The 27,276-nt window shown below is 44.8% G+C and overlaps 1 protein-coding gene across 2 annotated transcripts in view; it reads left to right on the forward strand.

The window, feature by feature from the left end:
• Positions 1 to 27,276, forward strand: part of OXSR1 (oxidative stress responsive kinase 1) — a 645,496-nt gene that overhangs the window by 611,669 nt on the left and 6,551 nt on the right. For both annotated transcript variants that reach the window (XM_069211068.1, XM_069211067.1), the window contains exon 17: positions 11,614 to 11,678. In XM_069211068.1, the coding sequence (XP_069067169.1) occupies positions 11,614 to 11,678 (65 nt within the window). The remainder of the gene's footprint in view (positions 1 to 11,613; positions 11,679 to 27,276) is intronic.

Here is a 27,276-nt window from a genome sequence, read left to right on the forward strand (position 1 = left end):
ACACAAACTCTCATCTCAACACATTTCAATGTTGCAAACAGAGGTACAGGCACTATTACTCAAACAAGCCATAGAGCTTGTGCCACATCATCAAAAAGGAACAGGGGTTTACTCCCTTTATTTCCTCAGTCCCAAAAAGACAAAAAATTGAGACCAATACTAGAGCTCAGAACTCTCAATCGCTACATCATATCAGAACACTTTCACCTAGTAACACTACAGGATGTAGTCCCACAGTTACAAAAACAAGATTTTATGGCAACACTGGATCTAAAAGATGCGTATTTTCACATACCCATCGATCCAGCGCACAGAAAATATCTCAGATTTGTAACACAAGGAAAACATTACCAGTTCGAAGTGTTACCTTTCGGGATAACAACAGCTCCTATTTCAAACAACTTCAACTCCTACAGGCTAACCACCGCTTATTGGAGGAGATCTGCTTTGTAGTCTATGCATAGTATGTGTATCTGCAGCTACACATGCCATTGAACGGAAAATGTCACTTACCCAGTGTACATCTGTTCGTGGCATGTTCCGCTGCAGATTCACATGCGCCCTCACTCCTCCCCGGGAGCCTGTAGCCATTTAAGTTACATTTAAATTTGTACATATGTGTATATATATATATATATCTCTATTCCATTGCATAGACATCTTTTTCTTTACACTCTATCACTCCTACCTTACCCTCTGCGGGAAAACAATCTAAGATGGAGTCGATGCCCATGCACAATGGAGCCGAAAAGGAGGAGTCACTCGGTCCTGTGACTCGAAAAGACTTCTTCGAAGAAAAACAACTTGTAACACTCCAAGCCCAACACTAGATGGCAGGACCTGTGCATAGCATGAGAATCTGCAGCTGAACATGCCACGAACAGATGTGCACTGGGTAAGTGACATTTTCCATATATATATACATAGATATAGGTGTGTATATATGTGTGTATATATATATATATATATATATATATATATATATATATATATTTTGTGTGTGCACATGTTCGTAGCATGTGTGGTTGTTGTTTTTCTTCAAAGAAGTCTTTTGAGTCCCTGATCTCTGTGAGTCTTACTGGATGTAGATGCGCGTGGTCATGATTCCATAGTTAGATTGTTTTTCTCCGAACGTGATCAAGTGTGTTTGGTCTCGAGTTTGTTGGTTCACTTCATGGCTTTGAGTCTGCAGACTTCCTCTCCTCCACCAACCCTTCCCCCCCCACCCTGCCCCCCCCGGCCCAAGCTACCTCATCTCAAGAACAAACATTCTGTGACATGTATCATCTTGACTTTTGCACCGGTTCCATCTTTCGACCCCTTTGATGATGGGCCTCAGCCCCCAGGGCCCTTCGGGATGCTGCATGTTCCACACTCCCTTCGGAGAATGAAGACGCTCTTGAGGTGATGAAACTGATGCCTTTTAACCACTACCCCCACTTTCACTCTAAATCCCTGATCTGACTGCCATGCCGTGTGCAGCTTATACCTCTTGCAGAACCACAATGAGAGCTTCTACGAATACAGCAAAAATAATCTATATCAGCTCTGAGATTAAGGGCACGCAGCTGGATAGGCCCAGTCCACTTCAGAGACCCCTGACATCCTTGGGGAAGTTGATACCATGGACGCTGAAGAGGAGCAGCAGCAGGCTCCGAGTCATCTCAACTACCTGTCCCCCAGCCCATCCGAGAATATATTGACTCAGAAGCTTAGGAATCCAGTGCAGAATTATCTCAGGAGTTGAAAGTGATGCACCTGTGGATATTCCATCCACTTTGGTCGGCTCTGGCCCACTCAATGCATGGGTACACTTGATGACCCTGCCCAACCACTTCGCATAAGTTGTTGCATGTCAGAGCTCATCATGACTCCTCCAGAGGATAGGCTTTGAGCCTACCAGTTTCACAATACTATTTACATATTCTAACACACCTGTCTCACACTACAGGCAGCACTCACAACCCTCAGACTACCAATCTCACACTAGCACAGCAGCACTCACATGCCTCACAGATTATCGTTCTCACACTACTGACAGCACACTCAAATACCTCACATAATAACATTCACATTGCTGAAAACATTGTAGCACTGTCAGACATGAACACCTGTACTACCGATGGCAATCTCACAGCACTCAAAGTACCTGTCTCACACTACCTATATCATTCTTATGCTTCTAACAGATTAGCAGTCAACTACGGACAGCTCTGACACATCTCTCAGATTAGCTGCCTCACGCTACCTTGAGCACTCATACCCTTCATCCATTAAAGACTGCTACTCTGTGACGGAAGTGAGAACGCTCCACACAAAAGCATCACATACTAACACTCACATCTCTCACAAACTAACCGTCACACTACAGATGGCACTTTCACAACCCTCCAAATAGCCGTCTTGCAATACAGACAGCACTCACACCTCTCACAAACATGCACCCTCACTCTACTGATGGGCCCCCCTCAGTCTGCTCACAAAGGAGCAGTCTTACACTACAGACCACTCCTTCATAATCCTCAAAATGTAGCAGTTGCACACTATTAGAATCTTCTCTTATACCCCAGAGTAGTAGTCTCAGGCACTTGCACACTACCAAACTAGTATTAAGACACTAATCACAGCATTCTCTTACCCTTAATACAGTATTAGTCAAAGTACAGACTGCACTTTTACCTCCCTCATAGACTAGCAGTCATACATCACTGGAAGCGGTATTTAGACAGAATATCGTAAACAAAAATATTGTGGGACAAAAAATATTGTATCAAGAACATTAAGGACAAAACATTGTGAATATAAGTTTCTATAGGTAAGCCAAGTTTTTTTTTTTTATGTATGTGTGTGTGTGTATATATATGTATGTGTATATATATATATATATATATATATATATATATATATATATATATATATATATATATTTTTTTATGTACGGAGATGTGAAGTTAGGAATAGTAAATCTATACTAATCTATTTGCACTAGCCTTCTTGTTATATTGGCCCTAATTCACACTGTATTCAGTCCACACAATATTTTTGTTTCCCAGATTCTGTCAGTGAGCCACTTGAAGCACTCACGTTGACTAGCATTTTCACAAAAAATCTACCACAGGATGGGTAGGAAAAATTATTTTCCTGTTAGAAAAACCCTCATCCACCGGGGTTACCCCTTGGTGGCATGCTTCACCATTGGATTTCTTCTCGTTCCGCTACTGAGCGGGATGTGCTACAACCTATGGGTTACGTGGGAGCACTGATGTAGTCTCGTCAATGTGAATCACAGGAGGGTTAGGAGTGGTGGGGTCTTGGGTGAGTTAAAAATACCTGTCTCCTAGTAATTCCAATGATTTAATAGGTCTCTTGGAGGCAGTATGATTAAAAAGGGGCTGCGGAAGTGGGGGATGTTATGTACCTGACTTCCTAGTCCACATGTTTCAGAGCCTTACCCCAGGCTCCTCTTCAGGACCAATGTTGACTCCCTGGTGCCACTCCTTGTTTGACTACCTCTAATGAAAACATAAATAATACATGCTCTGTGATAAGGTGCAATTCACCCAACTGATGTGGTGTCCCGCATTGATACCTGTGGAAATGCAAGTGAGACATAGTTAGCATAGACCCCATTTGTAATGGGCCGCTATATATGTTGTTTGTGGGTGTGGTGCCACCTGTTTGCAAACTGCACCCACTCGTGGGAAACAGCACTTGTGAATATCAGGAATGAGAGACCAAAGTACTCTCACAATACAAGACATACTGCATTTAAAACTTTTAAACATGTAAACACGTGAATCACACCAACAGCACACATGTGGTGCATGTGTAACCTACTCAATAGTATTTGGACTCTTATACCATTTTCACACCACTAACACCACTCTTACACTCTTCACACAAGCAGTCTCTCACTGTTAGCAGTAGCACACTCCTCATAGCCCATCGGTCTCATGCTGCCAACCGCGCTCTTACAACCCTCAGTCTAGCCATGACCCAACTGGAAGCACTGTCACACCTCACAGACTAGCAGCAAAACCAATAGGTTTTGCCTATAACTGAAAGTGCCTCTTTGTTGATTGGTGAGTTTGTGTGTGGTAATGTCGAGTTTCAGAAGTATGCCACAATTTCTTGGCTAATTTGCTAATCTTTCAAGGGATTTAGAATCTGCAGCAAGTAACAGTACAATACGTTATTTGCATAACTCCAGTAATATTTCTCATGGATTCTCTTTTTCCTGAAGATTCTTCATACCCACATCTCTCCCATCATCATTTTCATCATCCCTTCTCGCCCATCAGCACCTCAAGTGCACCTTTTTTGTGCTTTCCTTGTCCCTCTTTTGGAATGAAGCTTAAGAGGCACCTTGGGCATAGTTCTACTGTGCCATGCCTTATATCCTAATTAAGGATTCTTCAAAGACAAAAAGGCATGTCTAGGTTTTATTTTGTTTCCCTTTAAGCAAAACTCAAATTTCTAGACTTAAGATCCAGCCAAGTGCTTGAGAGTCCCTCAAGAAAGACCTTTGCTGTGAAAATTAACTATCCATTAGAAACATTTATTTTTTTATCGACATTATTTTATTATATTTCAGTAATAAACAAGTACAACAAAGATACTCGACATCAATTTAAACATTACAGCCATCTTTCATCATAGAACATATAGTAGTGGTGAATCCCAAAGATAACCATTCTTTGCATAATGCATCAGCTGATATTATTCTAGTGTCCTCTCCTTCCATCTGTGTGAACCTCAGCATATGTATCTCAGTGGTCTCTCAATCCCCGTATCTGAGGACTCGTCCATCGAGTCCCCATCGTTCCAATCAAACCTAGTAATGAGCAATCACCAGGTTTGCAGGTCTTCAGTAACCCGTTTGACTTGTCTACATTGACGTAGGCATACCTCCTCCGCCACCTCCCATTCATTAACATCCCGCACCCAAACCTTCTGACTGGGTCCTGCATGCCCCATCTATGATATAGCAACTCTGTTTTGCAAGTAGTAGGCTTAGTTGTTTAAATTTTGATTCCATTTTCCTGCCCTTACGTTTCTTAATATCACCCAGTAGACAAATCACTGAATCTCACCCCACGGTCACGCCCCCACTCTCCCAAATCGTTGCACCACTTTGTCCCAGAAGGTATGAATTAGCAGACAGGACCAGGCTAAATGAGGAAAAGTTGCAGTTTGATTTTTACAGCGATGACATCCATCTGTTCTAACAGAATCGTTTTAAGTAGTAATAGAGGTTCAATTAATGTAATTGAAGTGTATCCATTTGAATAGTGCATTGCATGATCCCAACTGTAGAAATGCACATACTCTCTTCCACTGTACGTCCCTTAATGGTGTTCCCAGGTCCTCCTCCCACGTCACCCTGGCTGGGAATGGGGCCCAAGGTTTATCTGTGATTGTGGCCGTGTATAATTGTGAAACTAAGTGACTAAAGCCTCCTAGTTCTAGCAGTGCCCAGAACAGAGAAGATGATGATGGGGCCTTCAGATATGTAGACCATACCTCGCATACTATGTCCACCATGCTGGTGTACAGGAGGAATTGTCCTTGTCTTACATCAAAGGTGTCTCGAGCCACTTCAGATGAGATGAATACCTCATTGGGATTAAAGTCTCCAATTCACTTGCAGCCCCCTCCTACCATGTGCCAACGTCCACTGAAGCGGCCAGGTTTCGGGACAGCAGAAGATCCCCAAAAATTAAACTCTTGTGCAAAGGGAGCTTGTCCCAATATCACTCACTGCTCGCTCCTGCAATGAAGCTGATAAGATAGGGAACTATGCTGTCATCCCTACCCTGCTACATGTCAGTTGGTAAAATGGTGTGACTAGACTCGTGTGGAAGTAAGGTCTTCTCCCAATCGTCCCCCTCTGCCAGCCAGTGGGCTGCATGTTGCCATTGGGATGCTAAATAGTACATTTCCATATTTGAAACGCTAAGCCCACCTGCCTTTGTGGGTAGATGTAAGATGTCCTGGGACACATTGCCCCCGCCTCCTGCCCAGATAAGAGTTGTACGTAAGACGTTTAAACACCTAAAGGCTGCTCTCTGGAGCATGTCAAATGAATTTTGTAGAGTATATATGCAGTGTGGCAAGATAACTATCTTTGCCACCCTCCCGATGAGAGACAGCTGAAGTATGTTCCCGAATTGTATTTGACTTACTCAAAACCTCCATTATTCAGTCAATATTATGCTCCTTCCTCCTTCTGACCATATTTGCCACTAAAATCCCCAGATATTGGAAATTATCAGTTTCCCAGCATCGGGGTAGGGGTGGCAACCGTAGCCAGCAGCCCCAGCGGAAACACCAAGGACTTGCACTGGTTAATACGTAAACCAGTAAGCTCTCCGAAAGCTTTAAGACACCTCAGGAGCAATGTTAGTGACTCCATTGGGGGCCTCAGGTAGAAGAGTGTCTCATCTGCATAAAGACACACAAGATGATTTACCTTCTTCACTCAATTGCCCCCACACCACCTTTTCATTTTGCGTCTGTATGGCCAAGGGTTCCAGTGCTATGGAGAAGAATAGAGGAGACAGCAGGTATCCTTTACACGTACCCCTATGCACCGCCAGAGAAGCCGAGCACAAATTTCCCTGTCTGACCCTGGCTGTGAGCTCCTTATAGAGTAATTGCACTCGTTGTCCAAACTCCATTGCCTTCCGCAGGGCCATTAGTATTTCCACTCCACTGTATCGGGTGCCTTGTGAATGTCAGTGGAGACCACTACCAATTCCTTCCCCTGCCCCCGACATCATGCATGAGATGTATCAGTCTTCTAAGGTTCACATTGATCCTAGTAGATCAGGTGGGTAATCACTGAACGCAGAGCAAGTACCTTGCACAAGACTTTCATGTCAGTATTAATAATTGTGAGTGGACGATAAGCTGACTGATCAGATGCCTCTACCCCGGGTTTCAGAACCATGACTATGCTACCCTCCAGCATGGTCGGCGGAAGTACTCTTCTCGAGTGCCTCCACATACACTATCAACCAGTTGCTGCGCCATCTCTGTGTTGTATGCTTGATAGGATTTGGCTGTAAAGCTGTCATTACCAGGTGTTTTCCCAGTCGGAAGGGATGCTAAAGCCATCCTGACCACCTCTAACGAAGATCCATGGCTGGTTCCTGTGCCACATCCCTCCCCACCCGTGGGATCTGCAGTCCCATCAGGTAATTGGAAATGCACTTCTGATCAGGGTCAGATGCTCTCTGAATACTTCAAGTATACATTGCTGAGTGAAAGTGTCTCCCCCTCCAGGCATTTTAAGATGAAGCTCAGGATGCCATGGCGTCTCTTGGCGAAGGATCCATGCTAAGAGCTGGCCCAAACCGTCTCCCTATGTAGTAGTTGACAAGAGGACCTCTGCATGTAATGTTCAAGTCTGTCCCTAATAGATGTCACCTGTTGTACCATGTCATTCTTCCTCTCCTGTCTTCTTCCATCATCTTGAGGTAAAGCCTGAATGTCTGCCAAGGCTTTTTCCTTACGGAGAAGTTCTGTTTGTAATGTCCGTCTCACCCTGCAGGAGAGGCCCACGCATCTGCCCCTCACCACAGCTTTCATCGCCTCTCACTCCATTGCGCTACACTGTTGTAGTCCAGTCATATTGAGATAGTCTGTCTTGTAGTATGTTGGCCGGGAAGCCCCATGTATTGGTTAACCTGAAACTACCCCCCACTCAAACAAGCATGTGACGGGTGCCTGGTCGGACAGAGAGCGCAACAGGTGTGTTGACTTCTGTACCCTGTGGGCCAGTTGTGGTCACCAGCATGTGATCTAGTCTGCTAAAAGTTCAATGTGTGGCCGAATGGCAGTTGTATTCCCGTTGTCCTGGTGAGTGTCCCTCCAAACGTCAGTGAGCCCCAGTTATGTTTTGATTTCCCAGCTGTCATTCTAGGTTTAGTGCACTGATAGGGAGGATGGCAAACAAGATCGCCATCCACTATACAATTAAAATCACCAGCCGTAGTCATATCAGTCCAAGATGCTGGTACCATCACATCTCACATTCTGATGTAAAAGGATTCATCATCTACATTTGGCCCATATGAATTGATAAATACTACGTCCTTTCCATCTAGCCTGCCCTGCACTAGTACATAGCGTCCCTCAATGTCTGCTTCCATGTATGGCAATGTGAATGGAACTGCTGGTGCAACCCACACTAGCACCCCTCTGGAGAATGAAGAATATGTGGCCTAATATGTCAGACCTCTCTATTTCTTTGCAAGGTTTTTGGCTTCAGCTTCTATTAGATGTCTCCCCTGTAGGCAGGCTATACTAACCTCATGTCATTTAATGACTGATAGCACCCTATAGCGCTTGTTGTATGAGTTAAGTCCTCTCATGTTCCAAGAGAGAAATTTGTACCTAGCTGCAACTGTCATTATATTGGTTTATCTGTTGATCTGTGTAAATTCCCATATGATGAGATGGCAGCAACCTCAATGGACAAACATCTTACAACTTTGTTGACTCCCACCCAGGACCAATAACGTTAGTGATGAACCAAGTACATGTCCAGTAAAATTGATTAGCAAGGCACTCAGCCTTCCCCTTCCCACTTCAACTGGCAAACTCCATTTCTACTTCACCCCGATTGCTCTATTAGGCCAATGGAAGATAAAGAGAATATTTAACAGTGAGCGCACTCAAGCTCATGCATACTCCGCACTGCTGACTGTCTGGACGGTTCGGTACTCTACATTCCAAAGCTCTTGACCTAATTGCGTCAGCTCAGTCTTTCATTCAAGCCTCCTTTAGTCATCCACAAACTTTGAGTCAAACTCACTTTGCGCAGCCTGTATCCCATAACCCCACCTTGCAGCGTAGCCATTCATATGTCTCTTAAATACAGTGGCTCATGAGATTGCCCCCCTATACCCACTCAACGAGATTCAGAGGCCTCATATGCTTGTGAGTGTATAACGCTGACCTTGGCCTTCATATGCCTTCATGCAAAAGAATCAGGTACTGCCTCTTTAGTGTTTTGTGGTACATTAGAAGGCCCTTCTTCCTACGAGGATATAGTCTCCCTTGCCTCTTCTTCCCACTGGTTGACTGAGGTTGTCCGAGCTCACTGCTGCCATTGTTCCATCTTCACAGATCACCACTCTGCCTGAGCCTGCCACTTCCTGTGTAGTCTTTCTCCACCCCCTCCGATCCCTGCTACCATTAGCCTCTTCTCGGTCTGTTGTGAAGGAATGGCACATGTTCCTCTAGTGATTGTCCTATAGGCTCACCCTCCATGTCCAGCCAGGACCACATCTCCTCTGGCTGCTCAAAGAAATGGGTCTTTCCTGCGTCTATGACTTGCAGTTTCTCTGGGTATAAAAGTACGCACCAACAACCCATAATTCAGAGACATTTTTTCACTTCTAGGAATGTCTTACAACGTTTTTGCACGTTGTGTGAAGTCAGGATATATGGCAATATTGCAGCCCTCAAACTGTGATGTCCGTGTCTCCCTAGCCACCCTCAGGATTACATCTCTGTCTTTATAGTTCACTGGCTATAAATGCTCAGGGAGGGGCGCCCACCTGGGACATCAACGTCAGCACTCTGTGTGCATGCTCAGTCACAAAATCAGATGACAGACTGTTTGGTTTTATAGTTTCTTGTACCCAGTTCTCTAGGAACCGCTCTGCTGATTGTCCCTCGGTGCGTTTCGGGAATCCTGGGAGACATAGGTTGTTTCTGCACGCCCTTCCTTCAGCATCCTTAGTTATTTCTTCTGCGGCTGCTGCAATCTTGGTCAGTTGTGTTACTTGTGCCTTAAGGAGGTGACTCTCTGCCTGAAGGGTCCCATTGTTTGTTCCTGGCGTGCCCACCTTATCCTCCATTTTGCGTAAGCCCGCACGGAGCGGGTTCACCTCTACCATCACTCCTGCTATCTGTCCTTCTAGTGCCAATCTTGAACTCTGGATGGCCTCCAGTAGGGTTGCGCGAGAAGGTTCCTCTTGACGATCTGGCGTGTGTTCCGTTGCTTCCTAGCTCTTTCTAGTAATCTGAGGGGTGACTTGTCGAGGGGTGGCATATTGCATCATGATATTACCCTAGGCTTGTTTCTGATGTTTGTCCTTTCCCATTGTAGCACCCCAGAAGGTGTCCTTCAGAGCAATTTTAGGACTTTAACACTACTTGACAAGTCAATTACATGTAGCTAATATGCACTTCTGGTTGGGATTTGTCATGAACAGGGTCACTGTGAGCACACCGCAGATACCTCGCTGGTAGTATAGGTAGTGTTCGTCACTAAGGTTTAAACATACTATACAAAGTTCTCAGGGTTCTTCCGTTCACCTCCCAGCACCAATGCCGCAGGGGACCCATCTCGCCCACTTCTTGCTTCTTTTCTTACTCTCTGCGTTTGCTTAGCGCCTCTTCCATCAACTTATTACACTGGACAAAGTATTATCCGTCTCATCATTACTCACTGCTTGTTGTTGTTGCTATGGTTCTTGCTCTATTTGAGCGTCTTCTTCCTCTGTGGCCTGTGGAATCTCCAATATTTATACTGGGCCTAAGGATGTGCGTGCTGCATTCAATGCATCAGTAGTAGATCCCTCGGCTCATTCCCGCTGTTACATCCACGTGTGCCTTCTTGACTATTGTAGTCTGTGCAGTGTGTGACCTCCTTTTGTCTGTGCCTCGCCTATATTGCTGCCTGCAGTGCCCATTCTGGGCCAGGAGCACTCCCAGCAGGCTCCTGTCTCCGTATCAGGTCACCGCAGTGGGTCTAAACTTTCCTCAACGTACCATGGCAACGCCACACACTTCTCCCTCTGCAGCCGGCCCCTGCAGACACACCTCTGTTCTGCCAAATCTATTTAACTCTGTCTGATTTCTCCTCTGCTCCCTTCCCTGCTCCTTTTGCTTCACGATCCTCTCTGGTCCGAGCAGAGCTAGTCTGGCAGCCTTTCCAGCCACGCGCCCCTCATCGTGGTAACTCAGGCTCACTACTGTTGCATCCGATCCTCCTGAGGCGCCGCCAGTTCACCCGGAGCAATAGAACACAACTCCTTCACTCACGTGGCAACACCTGTGTTCTAGTTTCCTTCCCAGTTGGCTGCAGGATGCCTTTAGCACACACCAGGCCAGCAGTGCCACATGGGTCCTCACTGCTGAGTGTGTGTCGTAGCATGTTGCAGCAATCAGTCATCCTCCACTGTGCCCAGATGAGTAAGAGTGAGCCCGTCAGCCCCTCTGACTGTCTCCACAATCCCAGCGAGTCTGCTGCATTGCAGGAAATCTTTTAATTTGCTTCTATCTTCATGATGTTGTAGGATAATGTGGTCAGGGAGCCGGAGCTCCCTTGAAGTGCGTCTCGTTGGCCATCTTGCCAACCCACACTTCCAGAAACATTTCTTAAGTAAGTAAGCATTTCTCTGATGAAATAGTGCAATCTAGAGCTTAACTGTAACTAACCGGGAAAGTAGCTATGCTTTTATTTTAAATGAATGCAAAGCAGTTTCACTTAAATATAGATATTATGTCTGGGCTTGGAACTGAAAAGCATGTACTACTGTGCTTACCTCCTAGCAAGCTGTGTAAGACATCTTCATAATTTTGTCTCCTCTCCAGTTGCAGCCAATTTGCAAAAAATTGTGGATGATCCTCAAACAAACAAATCTGTTACTTTCAAACTGGTATGTAAAAAAAAATTCACATAGTCAAATGAATGCCATATTTCTTCACAATTGTAAGATGCTGTTTAAATTTGACACACATTTGTGATTGCATCAGAGGGAGATGGTAAGTTGCTAAAGATGCTGAACATACCCTCCTTAAATTTGTTGCGGAATCAGTCCCTTGGCAATGGAACAAGACTGCAGCCACTGTGAGACCTCACAACTTCTCAGAAGGAGAATTACAAGGCTGGGATGATGCACACTTGGTCTTCCTGTGTTTTTTTTTTTTTCTTCTTCAGTTTGGAATGTGATGAGGACCTGTTGTGGAACTGGCCTAGAGAACGGATATGGGTTTTAGTCCTTGACTTTGAGTGGGAGAAGCTTTTTTGTGATTTCCACCTGTTTTGCAACATACAGTTTGACATCACCATTCCACATCACCTTCAGATACATCAGGGCACCCTCCTTGCTTCGAGTCGTGTGCCTACCATAGACACCTGAAGCACACCTCATGTGGATCCATCACAGAAATCTGCTTGTGACATTCCACACAAGGTTTAAAGCCTAGAATTTAAGGTGACCTCCCCCTTGCACATTAGAAAAAATATGTAAAAGAGCTTGAAACTGATGAAAAAAGAGGAACTAGCTCCAGATCCACATTGGAGGGTGCAGAAAGAAAGGAACTGATGTCAGCACACAGTAGTGGCATTTATATATGGCTCTGGAGTCACTTCCGGCATGGGACAGAATTGATGTGGAGCCAAAACCTCCACCTGTTGGCAAAACTTATCAAAATCACCAGATCCACATTGGCAGCAGGGTATATTCATAATTTGAGGGATCTGTGGTTAGAGTATGCACCAGAAAGAGCATTAGCAAAGGGTAAGTAGCTTGTTCATTACTACAATCTTTTCATTCAAATTCTCCAGCTTTAGAAGTCTTTATAGCAGAGGCCACAAACAGGTGCCTAATCTGCAGATAAAAGTCAAGGCCATGTCTTGCCACAAACCTAAGAATTGTTCTTTCTAATTGTCTTTTATTTCATGTGAACATGTTAAAAGAACAGCATTTCCTTTCCTGCTCTGTGGCAGAGCCCATTCTTGGAAGGAAAATGCAGCTCCGTGTCAGTTTTTTCTGAACAAAGTCAGACTTTTAGGAACCAGCTTTGGTGCAGTCTAATCCTATCCTTCCTGTACTTACTGAATCCTTCTGAACTGTGCCTTACTCCAGCAGGGTCAGTTTAAAAGATCCTTAATGAAGTAGTCTGCTTTGGTGCCTGGGTTTGGCATTGTTTTTCCAGTACTCAACTTGTGTCTGAGTAAGCAGTTCCAGCAGCAACTTTGCTACCTACTTCAGTGATATATATGGTTTTATGTTGGCGAAGAAAAAGAATGCCAGATTGCCTGTTTGAGAAATAAGTGCACACATAAAAACATCTCTACCGTAAGCCTTTCATCACCTGTTTGGTTCAAATTGCCTTCCATCACCTTTTTGGCTCAGCTTGAAAGACTTTTGTCTTTTTAGCACTTTTAGGCCAGGGCCGGAAAACCTTTCCCCGATTATTGTTCAGAATCCTATTGGTACGGACACCTTTCCTGAAGCCAGAGTTCTCAGTTGTGCTGAACTCATCGTGGAGGAGAAGTCTTCTTTTACTATGGTCATAATTTTTCAAAGCTTTATTTAATTTTTCGTACAATGAACATAAAGCAAAACAAATTAGAGTTGAAATAAAAACATGGTAACAGGAAGAGAAAATAAATGCCATCAATCAGTGCTAGCAGAGGTAATGTAAGCACTGCCTAGTTATTAAAGACACAATATCTAAAATACAATTACGTCATCATGCAGGTAAAGGAACACAGTCAGACTGGAGGCACACACTGCCCCTCCAGCTCCCATAAACGGCTACAACGTGTACATCTGCGGGAGTGTAAATAGACCCTGTGAATTTATAGTGAACTGCTCTAAGATGACCGTTCAGACACTTTTTGGGTTTGCTGACAGCAGTACTTCCGTTGTGCGTCAGTTAATTGCCTATTCAAATCAATCATCCATCTTTCCGTAATATTGAGAGAAGTAATGGGTTTGGCTGTCATCGATATACTGCAAATTTTGGACACTCCTGTTTTGTGCCAGGAGCAATAATTGGGTAGGAGCTACAACAATTCCGAGGATTCCTCTTTAAAGTCTCTCAAACACTTGAATGTCATTTTTAAATCTATGAAATAAGGAAAAAAACTACTGTTCTTTTAGTAGACTTAGCAAGTTCCACGGGTGTTGAGAATTGTCTACTATGAAATAATTTACCCAGCGTAGTGACCCCTTAACTGCAAACTGAAAGCCAGCTTTCAGATGGAGACTTCTAGCTGGAGATTTCTTACCTTAGAATATTCTCCATACGTAATACTAGATCAATAAACTTTGGTGTTCAGTACTCCTGAGCTCTGGCGGGTGACATTGTTCAGCTCTGTGTGGTGTCATCAGCACCGAAATTGTGCTCAGTGCCTAAATAGTCTACACCCCATCACTGGGTCGTCAGTTATTTTCTTTCCTTGACATTCAGTGCAGATCTGGAGAGAGTGATCAGTCACTGTTTCACTGACCCTTTTACAACCTTTCCAGGTATGCAGGATGTCCACCAGAAAGGCAGGTTTTAACCAATGCCGCACTTGACACCAACTGATGTCGGTGATGGACCCGCACTCTGTTTTCCTTTGCTGCCATAAAACAAGGTCGCAGACTCGTTGGGCAGAGCGATTTCATTGCCAGTGGCTCTTAGGCACCATTCCTGGTTGAGAACCACTGAGTTTTCGGGGGGATGTCCAAGTTTCTCTCTTGGACATGCCCTTTGATGGCTCTTGTCTGTTCGGTGAGAAGGGGGGCTCAGTGCTGCAGTGCGTTAAGGACAGAAGGGCTACATCCTCGTCCTTGGGTCTTTGTATGGCCCCTTGCCAAACCAAGTTCACCTCCCCCCCCCCCCCCCCCCCACCCTTTGTGGCCATGGAAGGGGTTTCCAACGACATCTTCACACTCCCAACCACTAGGGCCTCAAGTTCTGCATTCTTTTCGTGGCCGACGGCAAGATTCCTACAGACCACCTGGACAGGTAGCTAGAAGGCAGACTAGTCCATCAACCTAGCAGCCTTCAAACTCCTTTAGTTTGTTTGTCCTCCAAACATCACGAGCATCCATTGGGGGGTAGGATACGCCATCACCTGCAATACAGGAGGTCAGTGGCATCTGACCACTGGATTTTGCAGCTTGTCCAAAGGGGTAAACCCTCCCCTTTGTGACCACCCCTACTCTCATGCCACCTACTTTCAACAAGCTGCCAGTGGTCCATCTCTCCTTGCTGCATTAGGAATGTTATCTCTCTTTGCCTCATGGGACCTAAAGAGAGGGTACCCTCATCAGAAGTAGGTCTGTGACTGCTACACCCGCTACTTTCTTCTGCCCAAAAGGGATGAAGGCCTTTGTCCTGTTTTAGACCTGCGCCTTCTCCACCTCTTCCTGACAAAGGAGAAATTCAAGATTCTTGCGCAAGTCCTGTGTGCGCTGGACCCAGGAGACTGAACGGCTGTGTTGGCTGTGCAGGAAGCCTATTGCCACATTCCTGTCCTGCCTGCCCAAAGACAAAATCTACGGTCACGATGGGCCAAGAGCACTTATAGTTCACCATGCTTCCCTTCAGTCTTACCAGTGCAACTCAGGTGTTAACCAAGGTGATGATGGTAGTTTCTGCGTGCCTCTGGAGGTCAGGAGTTCCGGTGTTCCCCCTCCCTCTGGAATTGGCTGTTGAAAACTGGCTTGCCACAGGCAGTTGTCTCCCGTTCCAGACTATGGGCAACCTTCTGCACTCACTGGGGTTCACTATCAACATGCTGAAGTTACGCCTGACTCTCTCTCAGGTGCTTTTTTTTCATCTGAGCTGTTCTGGACACAGTGCAGTTTCAGGCCTATCCTCCTGAGTGGCGAGTTCAGGCTATTCAGGGTATGATACTGATGTTTCAGTGTCTAACGTGGGATTCAGTGAGATCGATCCTGCGACTGTTGGATCTCATAGCTTCCTGCATCCTGTTTGTGGCGAATTGTAGATGAGGAGAGGTGGAGTGAATATAATTGCTGAAATTCTTCACCATGAGGGTCTTTATTCATAAATATCAAACTCTCCACTCACATGGGGGATCCGGAAACACTGTCTCTACAGAGAAATAACGTCTCCAACAATTAACAGTGTCTACATAAAGGAAATTCTTTTTCTATTCAATCCTTGCACAGTATCACCTGCGTTAATTAAATTGCCTTCTGGTAACAGCCTCAAATACTCAAAACGTTCCTCCATCTGTGTTTTATTTGTGGAAATTTTATATTGAGCAAACTCGACCTGAAGGTATTGGAGCACTTTAGTTCCAATTTCTGAAAACAGGGCCATGCGATAAATGTATTGAAATCTGTCAGGACAGATAGCGGAAATCCAGGGCGTCTAGTCACCCTAAAGAACAATATACTGTCAGTCTCTCCTAGAGATGCATCACCAAGTAACAATCCTCCTTGTAATGTTGCTGGGGGTGGGAAGTTCAGCAGGACGACATGACTTGGAGGTATATATTGGAATCATAAAAAGAAAATACCCATAAGCTCACTGGAGCTCCGAACAGTATGCCTATCACTGCTGTAGGTTGTCTTATTAGGTGGAAAGCAAAGATCCCTCTCTTTAACATAACATGTACATTCCCATGGTGGCAAAACGTCACCCCATTTATTGGCTGAAGTTCAGCTGTTGGGGGACCTATGTGTCTCCTAGTGAATCCACAGTCCTGTACCGATCAGCTTCGTAAACACTAAGCAGTGACCGGAAGTCTGCTGCAAGTGGGAATGGCTGACACTGCAGTCGTAGCCCCGGGGGTCAAGTTCGAGACAAACTCTTTTCATAACAGAAGAGCACAACATGTAGGGCACTTTGCAAGTAGATACAGCCTCAGGACCACTTTAATCACCAATGAGGTTTGTCTTAACTCTCTTTTGTACCTGTTATCTTCAGTGGCGTTCACAGTGAGGCCGGGATGCTGCCCTTGCAAGCCTAATCACCCCGGCCTGAACCAATCCTGTGTGGCACACAGAGCTTGTGAGCAGCCTTACAAAAGCACCTACTATATTAAATCAACCTGGCTATTCATCAGGCACATCGACTGATCGTGGTTGGGGGGGGGGGGGGGGGGGGTTACTTTCCATGTGCGAGTCATAATGCGAAATAGTCTGCATCCACTTGAAACTTTTCTGCTTCACATTCCACTGTCCCATTTGAATTTGGTAGTCGGGGTTGAACCGCAGCATTATGAAAGTGCAGCTATCTGAAAGTGCGTCTGTATAAGGAATAGATAGTATTTTTTTCAAGAATGTGATGGAATGCATGAAACATCTTTCTGGAGAATTTCCTGTAGTTCCTAATCCAGTACAATAATCTAGAACGGTCCTATGAAAGCTGATGTGTGTACCCTTTGAGTATTCTGTGAAACATAAAATATATGTCAAAGAAGCTAGCATTTGTATCTTGGACAGTTGTGTTAGTCAGTGTCAACGTTTTTCGTTCAAATGTTATTTGCCAAGGAAAGGAATATGGAGTAGAAACCCTTCTTTTATGTTTAACCCCTTCGCTGCTAGGCCTTCTCCCTCCCCCAGACTACTTTTTTTTGGCTATTTAGGGTAGTTCGCGCTTGGGCCCCCATACCTTTTTATCCACATAAGGTATCCACTCCAAATTTGCATCTTTTTTCTTCCAACATCCTGGGGATTCTAAAGGTACCCACCAGGGTGTGTGGATTACCCTCCAGGGGACCAATAAATTAGCCCAAAATACAGCTACATTTTGTTTTGTTTTTGGGAGAAAAAAAGTGCTGCAGAAGAAAGTGTCTGGTTTATTTTCCCCCTGCAAATGCCATCAATGAAGGGTTTGCAGTGCTAAAATCACCAGCTTTCTGGAACAGGCAGACTAGAATCAGAAAAACACATTTTTCAGCACAGTTTTGGCATTTTACTGGGAGACAGCCCAATTTTCCTATTTTTGTGTCCTTTCAACCTTTGTCCAGTTAGTGGTTGAAATGGGTGTGAAACCAATGGCGGATCCTGGAAAGCTATACATTTCTGAAAGGTATACAAAATGCTGAATTCAGCAAGGGGTAGATCCTTCAAGGTGTTCCCATAGAAAGTAACAGTTGAAATAAAAAATATTGAAATTGAGTTTGAAAAAAAGCCTTACGTTTCTACATTTTTGTCTGTTACGTCTTCTACCTATGTCAGATTTTCAAAAGCCACATGCCACTGGACCTTTCTGGTTGTGGGGATATATATAGGGCTTATAGGTTCACCAAGAACCCTAGGAATCCAGAGCCAATAACTGAGGTATACCTTGCAATGGTTTTTCATAGTGGACCGGATATACAGAAATTAATTTGGTAAAATATAAAGAGTGAAAAATAGGTATCAAGGAAACCTATGTGTTTCCAAAATGGGCACAAGATATGGAGTTTAGAAGCTGTGGTTATTTGCACATTTCTGAATTTGGACATTTCTCAAAATGACGTCTTTCTTACACACTGTCTTACATTTGGAAGGCACAAATGCAGAGAAAGACAATTGGTAATAACCCTTGTTTAACTATTATGTATTCCATAAGGGGCCGATTAAAAATGGTACCTCACCTGTCTGGGCAGGCCCAGTGCCCGCAACAGGATAGGGCCTAAAACGCAACATGGATACTTCACATTTTTTCACAGAAAACTGACCCTTTCTTGCAATGCGCCTAGCTGTGAATTTTGGCCTGTAGCTCTGCCGGCACCTAAGCATACATAGCAAGCCTGTATATTTATGAAAACTAGACACCCTGGGGAATCCAGGATGGGGTGACTTGTATGGCTCTCACAAGGTTCTGCAAAACTCAAACTTTGTCTACAACCTATTTACCTCACACTTCTTGATGGAAAGTTCTAGAATCTGAGGGGAGCCACAAACTTCCTTCCACCTAGCATACCCCCAAGTTCATTGGTAAAAAATAGTTCCTCACTTGTGTGGGTAAGCCTAGTGCCTGCAACAGGAAACAGCCCAAAACACAACGTGGACACATCACATTTTTTCATCCAAAACTGACCCTTTCTTTTTTTTTTTTGGTATATGCCTAGATGTGGAGTTTGACCCCTAGCTCAGCAGACACCTAGGGAAACCTAGCAAGCCTGTATATTTATGAAAACTAAACACCCTGAGGAATCCTGTGGCTCTCACCAGGTTCTGTTACCCAGAATCCCTTGAAAACTTTAAAATTTGTCTTAAAAACACATTTTCCTCACATTTCGGTAGTGGAAAGCTCTGGAATCTGAGGGGGAGCCACACATTTCCTACCACCCAGCGTTCCCCCAGGTCTACTTCAATTTTGTTGATGGGCCAAGTGCCTGCGACAGGGAAGGGCTCAAAACGTATTGTGGACACATCAAAATGATCACAAAACAACCTGTTTTTGCAAGGTGGGGGGCACCTTTGGTTTTGGTCCCGGGTTCATCGGCCATCTAGGGTAACCTACCAAACCCAGACACTTCTGAAATCTAGACATTTGTGGGAGTCCAGGGAGATGTGGCTTGCCTGGAGCCTCCAAAGCTTTCTTTCCCAGAATCCCCTGCAAACCTCAAATTTAGCTAAAATATCAGATTTTCCTCACATTTCTGTGTGGGAGCACTGCACCTGCACAAACTTCCTACCACCCAGTGTTTCTCTCCAACTCCCGATAAAAATTATACCTCACTTGTGTAGATGGGCCAAGTGCCTGCGACAGGGAAGGGCCAAAAATGTGTAGAAATTCAGGAGGAACCAAAGCCGGACCAAAAGGGCGGTTTTCTTCATATGTTTTAGGCTGACTCTGCTTTGGGCACCCACACAAGTGAGGCACAGCTTTTGTTGTTACAGGTGTGGCAATGCTGGGGGTAGGAATTTTGTGGGTTTCTGCAGATTCTGGATGTTTCCATCACAGAAACGTAGGAAAAATGTGTGATTTCTGGAGTAGTTGGGGGTTTGCAGGGGATTGTGGGTAAGAAAATGGTGTGGGGTGCATGTTAAGCATACCATCCTGGACTCCCCGAGGTGTTTAGTTTTCAGAAGTGTCTGAGTCGGGTAGATTTTTCCAGGTGGAAGCGTACCCAAGTCCAAAAAGTGCAGCCGCCCACCACTGCAAGTGAGGCAATTTTGGAAGGATGGGGGCAGAAAGGCTGTTGCACCCTTCAGTTGAGGTGGGGTCATAACTGTGCCCTCTATTTTTATTTTTTTATTTTTTATTTTTATTTTTTTAATTCCCTGGTGTCTAGTTGGCTTTCCTTTGGGGGGTAATCGTGGGTAATTACCTCCAACTGCCCCCCAGAGGAGCAGGAAGGCTGTGTCCCCCAATTACTTGTGGAATGGGCATGGCCTTAACCATGGTGGGGAGCCCCATCCCTCTTTTTGTTTAAAAAAATTATATACATATTCCCTGGCGTTTAGTTGGCTCATCACCCCCCACCCACCCGGGGAGGTCAGATTGGAGGAAATTAACCCTATATGCCTATCAGGTGGAGCATAAAGACTTTGGCCCCCATTCATGTGGGGTGGGCAACCCCCGACTTTTTCTTTTTCTTTCTTAAATTTCTTAAATTCCTGGTGTCTAGTGGGCCTTCTGCCGTTGGGGGGAGTTTGGGGGTAATAACCCGTATTGCCCACCAGGTGGGGCAGAAGTACTGTGCCTCATTGGGGTGGGGGACATTCCCATGCCCATTCTGGGCAGCCCCCATCCCTAGACGTGTTAAAAACAAATCCCAGGTGTCTAGTGGGCTTTCGGGGATAAAGGGGTGCAGAAAGGCTTTGGTCACCATCAGTAGGGGGGGGGGGGGGAGTGGGCATGGCCATTCCCTTGGTGGACAGCCCCCATCCCTCTTCAATAAAATACAAAAAAATCCCCGGTGTTTAGTGGGCTTTTAGCCCTCTCCAGGAGACAGATTAAGGGTAATAACCCCATCTGTTGTTCCAACCCCATCGAAGAGGGTGGCAGAAAAATTGTGTTTTTATTTTTGAGGGGGTAGAGGCGTTGCTGTGCCCATTCTGGGCAGACCACACCCTTTCCTAAAAAAAAAAAAATCCCTCATACCTAATGGACTTTCTTTCGGCTCATTTCACTTTCTTTTTCTCTGAATGGAAAACAGCGCGCCTGTAAATTGTCATTTCAGTGAAAACTTAAAATATCCGGGGGCGCTGGGAATGATCTTTCCCAGTTTTAGAGGCTGTTTTAATAAAAGCAGATCCCTCTGGATGGTCGTATGCAGAGGACGTAAAGGTAACGTCCTGAGCACATGACCACCAGCGCTCGTGACGGAACCGTTCCATCATGCAGCCCTGCCAAGTGCCACGCATCTTGTGTTAAAGTAATGTTTTTTCTTTAATTTTCCTACATTACTTAGATTGTCACGCAAAAGAACATGTCCTGTAGTGCAATTAAAAGAAATCTAGTTTCAGTTTCTCACTTTGCTGAAATGCATACAATCTAAGTACCAAGTACTGTTCAGTAAAAGCCACAAGGTGGCAGTGATGTACGGCAGGAGGTATTGGATTCGCGATATGTTATGAGAAATATCACACTATCACAGAAACTCGTATCCGAACCAAGCAAATCTAAAGAGATTTGACGACCTAACCACACACCAGCCTAATTGATGTAGAAAAGCACCCGCTACTCAAACCATGGTATCAAATAGATGTGGCTATCCAACCACAAAATGAAGCTTCAAAATATATGCCAAAAACTTGGTCAGTCTAAACTGGTAGAAGAGGGGTCCTAATTGGAGAACTGTACAGGGAGAAGAAGGTGGAGACTGGACCAGAACTGTACATTCTGTGATACTAAGTAAACCATCTAAATTACTCGTGCTAAATATAGACCTATCTGATTCTCATGTAAAGTGCTTCTGGGTCAATTCATGCTACCTTTACCCTTATGGTGGCTTATTTTCTTTTTATCTGTAGGCTCTTTACTATTATCATTGTATGCCTGTCCATGCTTGCTTTTGGTGGCAGGAGTAATCGCATCAGAAGCTGTTAAATCAGGGCTCTGTGTGCCGAGATTGCACGAATGTATAAATCATACGTGGCACCCTTTGCTCCAACCACCATTACTGCCCTCTGCACATACTCCAAAGCATCACTTCTCCGTATAAAAAACAAGCTATTGTGAGTTTTTGTCTGCTAACTGAAAAATAGTAATATATAGTTACGAAGAAGGTAACTTTTTAATTGCCATTTGTATATCCAACTCTTACGTTCTGGTTGTTTATGTGTATTTATAAAGCGCTCTCTCATCCATGAGTGGCAGTATGGCTTGGGGAGCCATTTTCAGATTTGGTGCTTGAATGGCAGTTGGTGCAATTTCCTGATGAGGATTGGTGTTGTACAATGTCAAATGCTGCAGAGAGGTACAGGAGAATGAGGGCTCCCATTTCTCTTCTGTCTTGGATTAAGTGTATGCCATCTGTGGCTGAGATGAGTGTTGTTTTGTTCTGTGGTTGGACCTGAATCCAAACCTCGTGGCATTGAGGAGCTTGTGGTTGCTGCAGTCGGCAGAAGGCATTGATTTGTTTCTCTAAGATCTTTGCCAGGTATGGTCAGAAGGAGATGGGTCTGTTGTTGGAAAGCGAGGCAGGGTCAGCAGATGGTTTCTTGAGGAGGGGCATGATGGTGGCATGTTTCCAGGTGTCTGGGAAAGTGGCTGAGTCAATGGAGGCATTGTGGATGGGTGTCAGTGCTTTTCTGATCAGTAGGAGTCCTTTTGTAAAGGCGTGGTCGGTGACAGGGTCAGATTGAGCCCCTGAGTGGATGGTCCACATGGTAGCAGCGATTTCAATGGTGGTGGCAGGCCACAAGGTCAGGGGTTCGTTCATAGGCTGTGATGGGAAGTTGATTTGTGATAACTGGGTCCGGTTGAGGGCCAGAGTTACTGTATGTGGAGTTGCTGTATATGAAAGTGACTTCTCTTCCTATTGTCCCATTATACATTGCCTTCTGATGATCAATGTATGGTTTCAGTCTGCAGCTGCTGAGAATAAAAAAAGAGGAGGGAGTTTATAGTCAGATGATAGATGCCTAGGCTACTGATTAGGAAGAATCTCGAGTAAATACAGGGTTCGCTCTCAAAAATATAATGTTGGCTGAATGAGCTTGGAGTAGCCCATGTTTTGGACAAGTACTTGCTTGGAGCATGCCATAAAAAGTGCTTTAGATCTAGTGAAGTGTCTTTGCACACTGAATGTAGTTTTATCCCCATTTGGACTGCAGCAACGGATGGTACTAGATCTAATCCATCTGACAGTGACTCGTCTTAGTAATCAATTAGCCTGCAAATTGTTCCTTCAAAACTCAGAAAAGGCTGATAATTAGAATGCCCAATCCAAAGTTCTGTAAAGGTAAAAGTGCAGGTTTAGTTCTGCTGGAATGTTTGCCACTAGGGTTGGTTGAATCTTAAGGATGACATCATCTCTGTACAGTAAAGTGAATGGTTATGAGGTACAGGACCTTGCAATTCGCTTGTGTACATGGCCAGCACCTTTTGGTAAAGGGGCTTCATTTCGTTTGAGACCATAGGGCTTTTGCATCAGAAACGGGTAGACTGTGGAGTGCCTGATCTGAGGAAAATTATGGCATTAGCCCATCCGGTTTCATTTGATGATCTCATTGGGTGTCTTACAAGATTACCCATGCCTGTTTCTATAAGACACAGTAGCCAAGGTACCCATCAACATACCTGTTTCAGCCATATGGTGGGTGGTGTGGTGACAGTTGTGACTTTCAAGTTCATGGATTTCTCATTTGAAGTACTTCAACTATTTCCTCCTGTGTTTAGATCTGGTGGAGCACTCCAAGTGTCTGCATGATATTCAGGTTATTTGGTTAGAGCCAAAGTGAGCAAACAATAATTTGTCATAAACCATGAACTCAGGTTAACCAGTAATATGGAGAGGTGCAGCATGGCCATTCTCATTTGGAAGCTGCAGATGTTGTCCTAAAGTAAATAGAACAATTGAGAAACACATTTGGTGCTCCTTGAGTGACTGTAAACTCAGTAATCTCAGATTTTTCTGCTGGGACTTTGAAATCAGACAAATGGGGTGTCATACAACTCTGCCTGACCACCTTAATAACTTTTAAGGGTTGGATGTGCCCCACCCTTCCACTCCAAAATTATTGAGGCTGGATGAAAGTAAATTTAGAAGCATACTTGATAAATATCTGGCCTTGGCGAGCAGAACACAATTTGGATTCTTGTAGTGTAGAGGAGGTCTTCTGCCTTGCTTGCAGTGTATCTCCATAGTAATTCAGTGTCATCTGTGTGAGCTCTACATCTGAATTCAGCTCAAGAGGAGTACAAAAATGTTCACAGATGTTCCAAAGTGGGACTAGCCCAAGTGTACGTGTGACAAACCTGAGTGCAGCTGGAGGTGGGGTGTAACTGTAGGGGAGAGGGTTTGGCAGGGATGGGTGTAGCAGGAAGGTTAAACAGGGGGATGTCACACAGAAGCTCAATTTACAGGCTCTTAAATATGTGGTGTGAAAGTTTCCTAACTTTGATTTGAGGGGTGGGGTCCGTTACCCTGGATTGGTGGTAGAACAGAGGAGAGGTGTGGTGAAAGAGGGGGTGGCAGGAGGCAATCCGGAGGTCCCATGTGTGTGAATAGTACTACATGAGCGCAGTACATGAGAATGTTCAGGATCATGAGATGGGGGACCTGCGGCAAGGTGGGGAAATGTACTCAGTAAGAGAAGAAGGCAGGACAGAATTGGGCAAATCATCTGTGGGTTCCTCAAAAGGTGGAGTCTGCCGACAGCGAGAAGGGCTCAGTGAGTGAGAAAGCGGAGGTCACCAAGTGCTATCGCTTCGTGGTTTGAGGAGAGGGGTTGGGGAGGGGGACATCTTTGGTATGTGCCCTTAACTACACCATAATTTTGACATGAAAAAGATGAAATGTGCGGTCCGTATGGAGCAGTACATGATAAGCTACTGGGGCAGTTAACCGATGCTTTTAAAAGCATGACACCTGATCCAAAAAAGGGGGGGAGGCACAACATTGCAGTCAGATTACATAAGAACATTGGAATGCCTTTCTTGTAGTGGTCCTTTCGTGCTGGGTTGGACGCCCAGGCTTTAGTTAGTTTCACGACTTGCACCTTTAAACGCACAGATAGATTTTATCAATTGTCATTTATTTATGAGTGCCTCTTTTTAGTGCATTTTCATATTTGTAATCATCTGCCTCCTTGTAGGAAGACAGAGTACGTACTGCACATATTTATCAGCCTTTGGCACAAGACTCATTCTGTGCACATAATACATGATAAACCAGCTTGGATTATCATCTCAGGAGACAGTGCATATCCTCTGGATGTATCGTTACATTAGGCCTACTTCCACAAACTGTTTAGTGTTTATAAAATAAACAACACAGAGGCCTAAGTAGGACAGAGGTCATTCCAGTCATGACTGTCCTGGGATTTACATCATACTACAGCCAGCTTTGCTGATCCTGACCCTGCAGCTCCTGAGAGGATTGCCCTTCAGACAACAGGCAGACTCCTGCTATTCAATTCAGGTATGGGTTCGGGGTTCCTCCCTTCGAATGTGACCAGCAGATAGGTTACTACCACTATGTTCTCATACATAGACTAGACAGGAATCCCTAAATTTTCTAGAACCATGCAACATGATGGGGTTGTTTATATTTTTTTATTCTCATTGTAATGATGATCACTGCATTATGTTTCATCTGCCTTATCGCAGCCCATGCTTAATATACTAGGATGCAGTTGCTTCAATATATATATATTGAAATTCAGTTTGCATCTCTTGCCTTGCCTTTGCATGTGTGAGTCTTTGGGTAACTGAGCGGAAGGAGTATGATCTGTTTCCAAGACTTCCCTGAGTATTCAGAGTGTCAGGTTTAGGTTGCCACAAATCACTATTACCGTTATTGGGGAGGGTGAGGTACTGCGGGCTAGCCTTGAGTTAGGCCAACAGCATTCAGATGGTGTAGAGTTGAATCAGTCTCCCACAAGTGGTGGTGCTGCCGCCCTAAACACTCAATCTTATTACATTATAAGAGCCATAAGAGACAGTGTAGCAAAACTACAATAGAGTCAACATGGAGCTGGTTCTGGTGGACACAGATCAGCATGTATGGTCTCACACTTGTATGAACGGTAGTTATAATATTGCAGGGCCTGACAAAAGAGGAATATAACATAGGCATATGGACAGGAGAGAGGCCTGCACCCCTGGTCTCCACAGCTTTCTGATGCGGCTTCATTCAAACTCAAGGGCCACAGGGAAAGCCTGTGTTGACGCACCGTAGAGCTAGAGACAGAGTCAGTGGTGCAGGGCCTCTCCGGGCGATTCAGTAGTAAGCGTGCCCTTCTGTTCAGCTTGCCACAGCAGGCTCCGGGGTGCTGGAGCAAAAGTGCTGGATGCGGCTTGCAAACAGATGAAGCGGTCTCTCATGCGGTCCTGTCGCTTCCCACCAATGGATGCGTGTGTCCCCTACCCTCCCCCTGCTAGGGCATCACTGTTTGGGGAAGCCTTTGCCCCCACGGAGCTTACTGTGAGGCGGCCATCTTCTCTGGTGGTCCAATCCTGTCCCCCACGGGAGAATTCCTTTTATTCAGTACTGATTACTGGCTGATAAATTGTAGTGATAAATATTGCTCTTTCCAAACCTAAGGGACTGTCAAATTAATCAGATAATAAGTTCCTCAAACCACTACCCGCAAGTTATACACAAAATGCTACAACTTTTGTCGGAGAAGCATCGTATAACTATTGCTGGAGGGGTATTCTTTGCAGACCTTATAGAATTGCCTTTGGATTAGATACTTCGAAAGCCAATGTAAACGATTTACAGTCTACAAAATTCAGCCATGCTGACTCGCTCTTAAAATGCCAAAAACTGTTACTAGTTCAAAGGTCCAATGCAGCTATCCCTGGCTTCTGGTGCAACAGTCCCTTTTCTTTGAAGAAAGTGTTTTGAGTTACGAGGTACTGTGACCTCCTGTGTTGGCAGTACTGTGACCCCCTGTGCTGCTAATGTGTTAGCACATTACCAGCAAGTGGAGGGGTTACAGTACTTTGTAACTTGAAATACTTTCATCAAAGAAAAGGGACTGTTGCATGGTCATCAACTCTGTTGTTAGATTCTTTTCTTACACCGTCGGGTTCAGACATGTGCTCTGGTTCAACACCATTGCGGTGCATTCTTCACAGTTTACACCTACCATCTCTCGGTATTGTTATCGATCACGCTCCTATTTTCCCTTCTGTGTGATTCAGCAACTAATGAATCAACCAGGTGGTTTTCCATCGACCTTAGACCCACATGGGCCTTCGGGGCTTTCTTCGGTGTTTAGGCATATAAGGTCTGCAATCTGTCTCTCTCCCCCACACACAACAAGGCTGATTGCATTGCTTGCTGCTTCTTCCTATGTGACCGGCAGTCTTGACATCTCAACATGTCACAGAGGCGCCGAGATGACATACTAGACGTTTTTAACACTGAGGACATCAAGTGGGAAC

Source organism: Pleurodeles waltl, chromosome 10 (genome assembly GCF_031143425.1).
Source record: "Pleurodeles waltl isolate 20211129_DDA chromosome 10, aPleWal1.hap1.20221129, whole genome shotgun sequence".
Classification (NCBI taxonomy): domain Eukaryota; kingdom Metazoa; phylum Chordata; class Amphibia; order Caudata; family Salamandridae; genus Pleurodeles; species Pleurodeles waltl.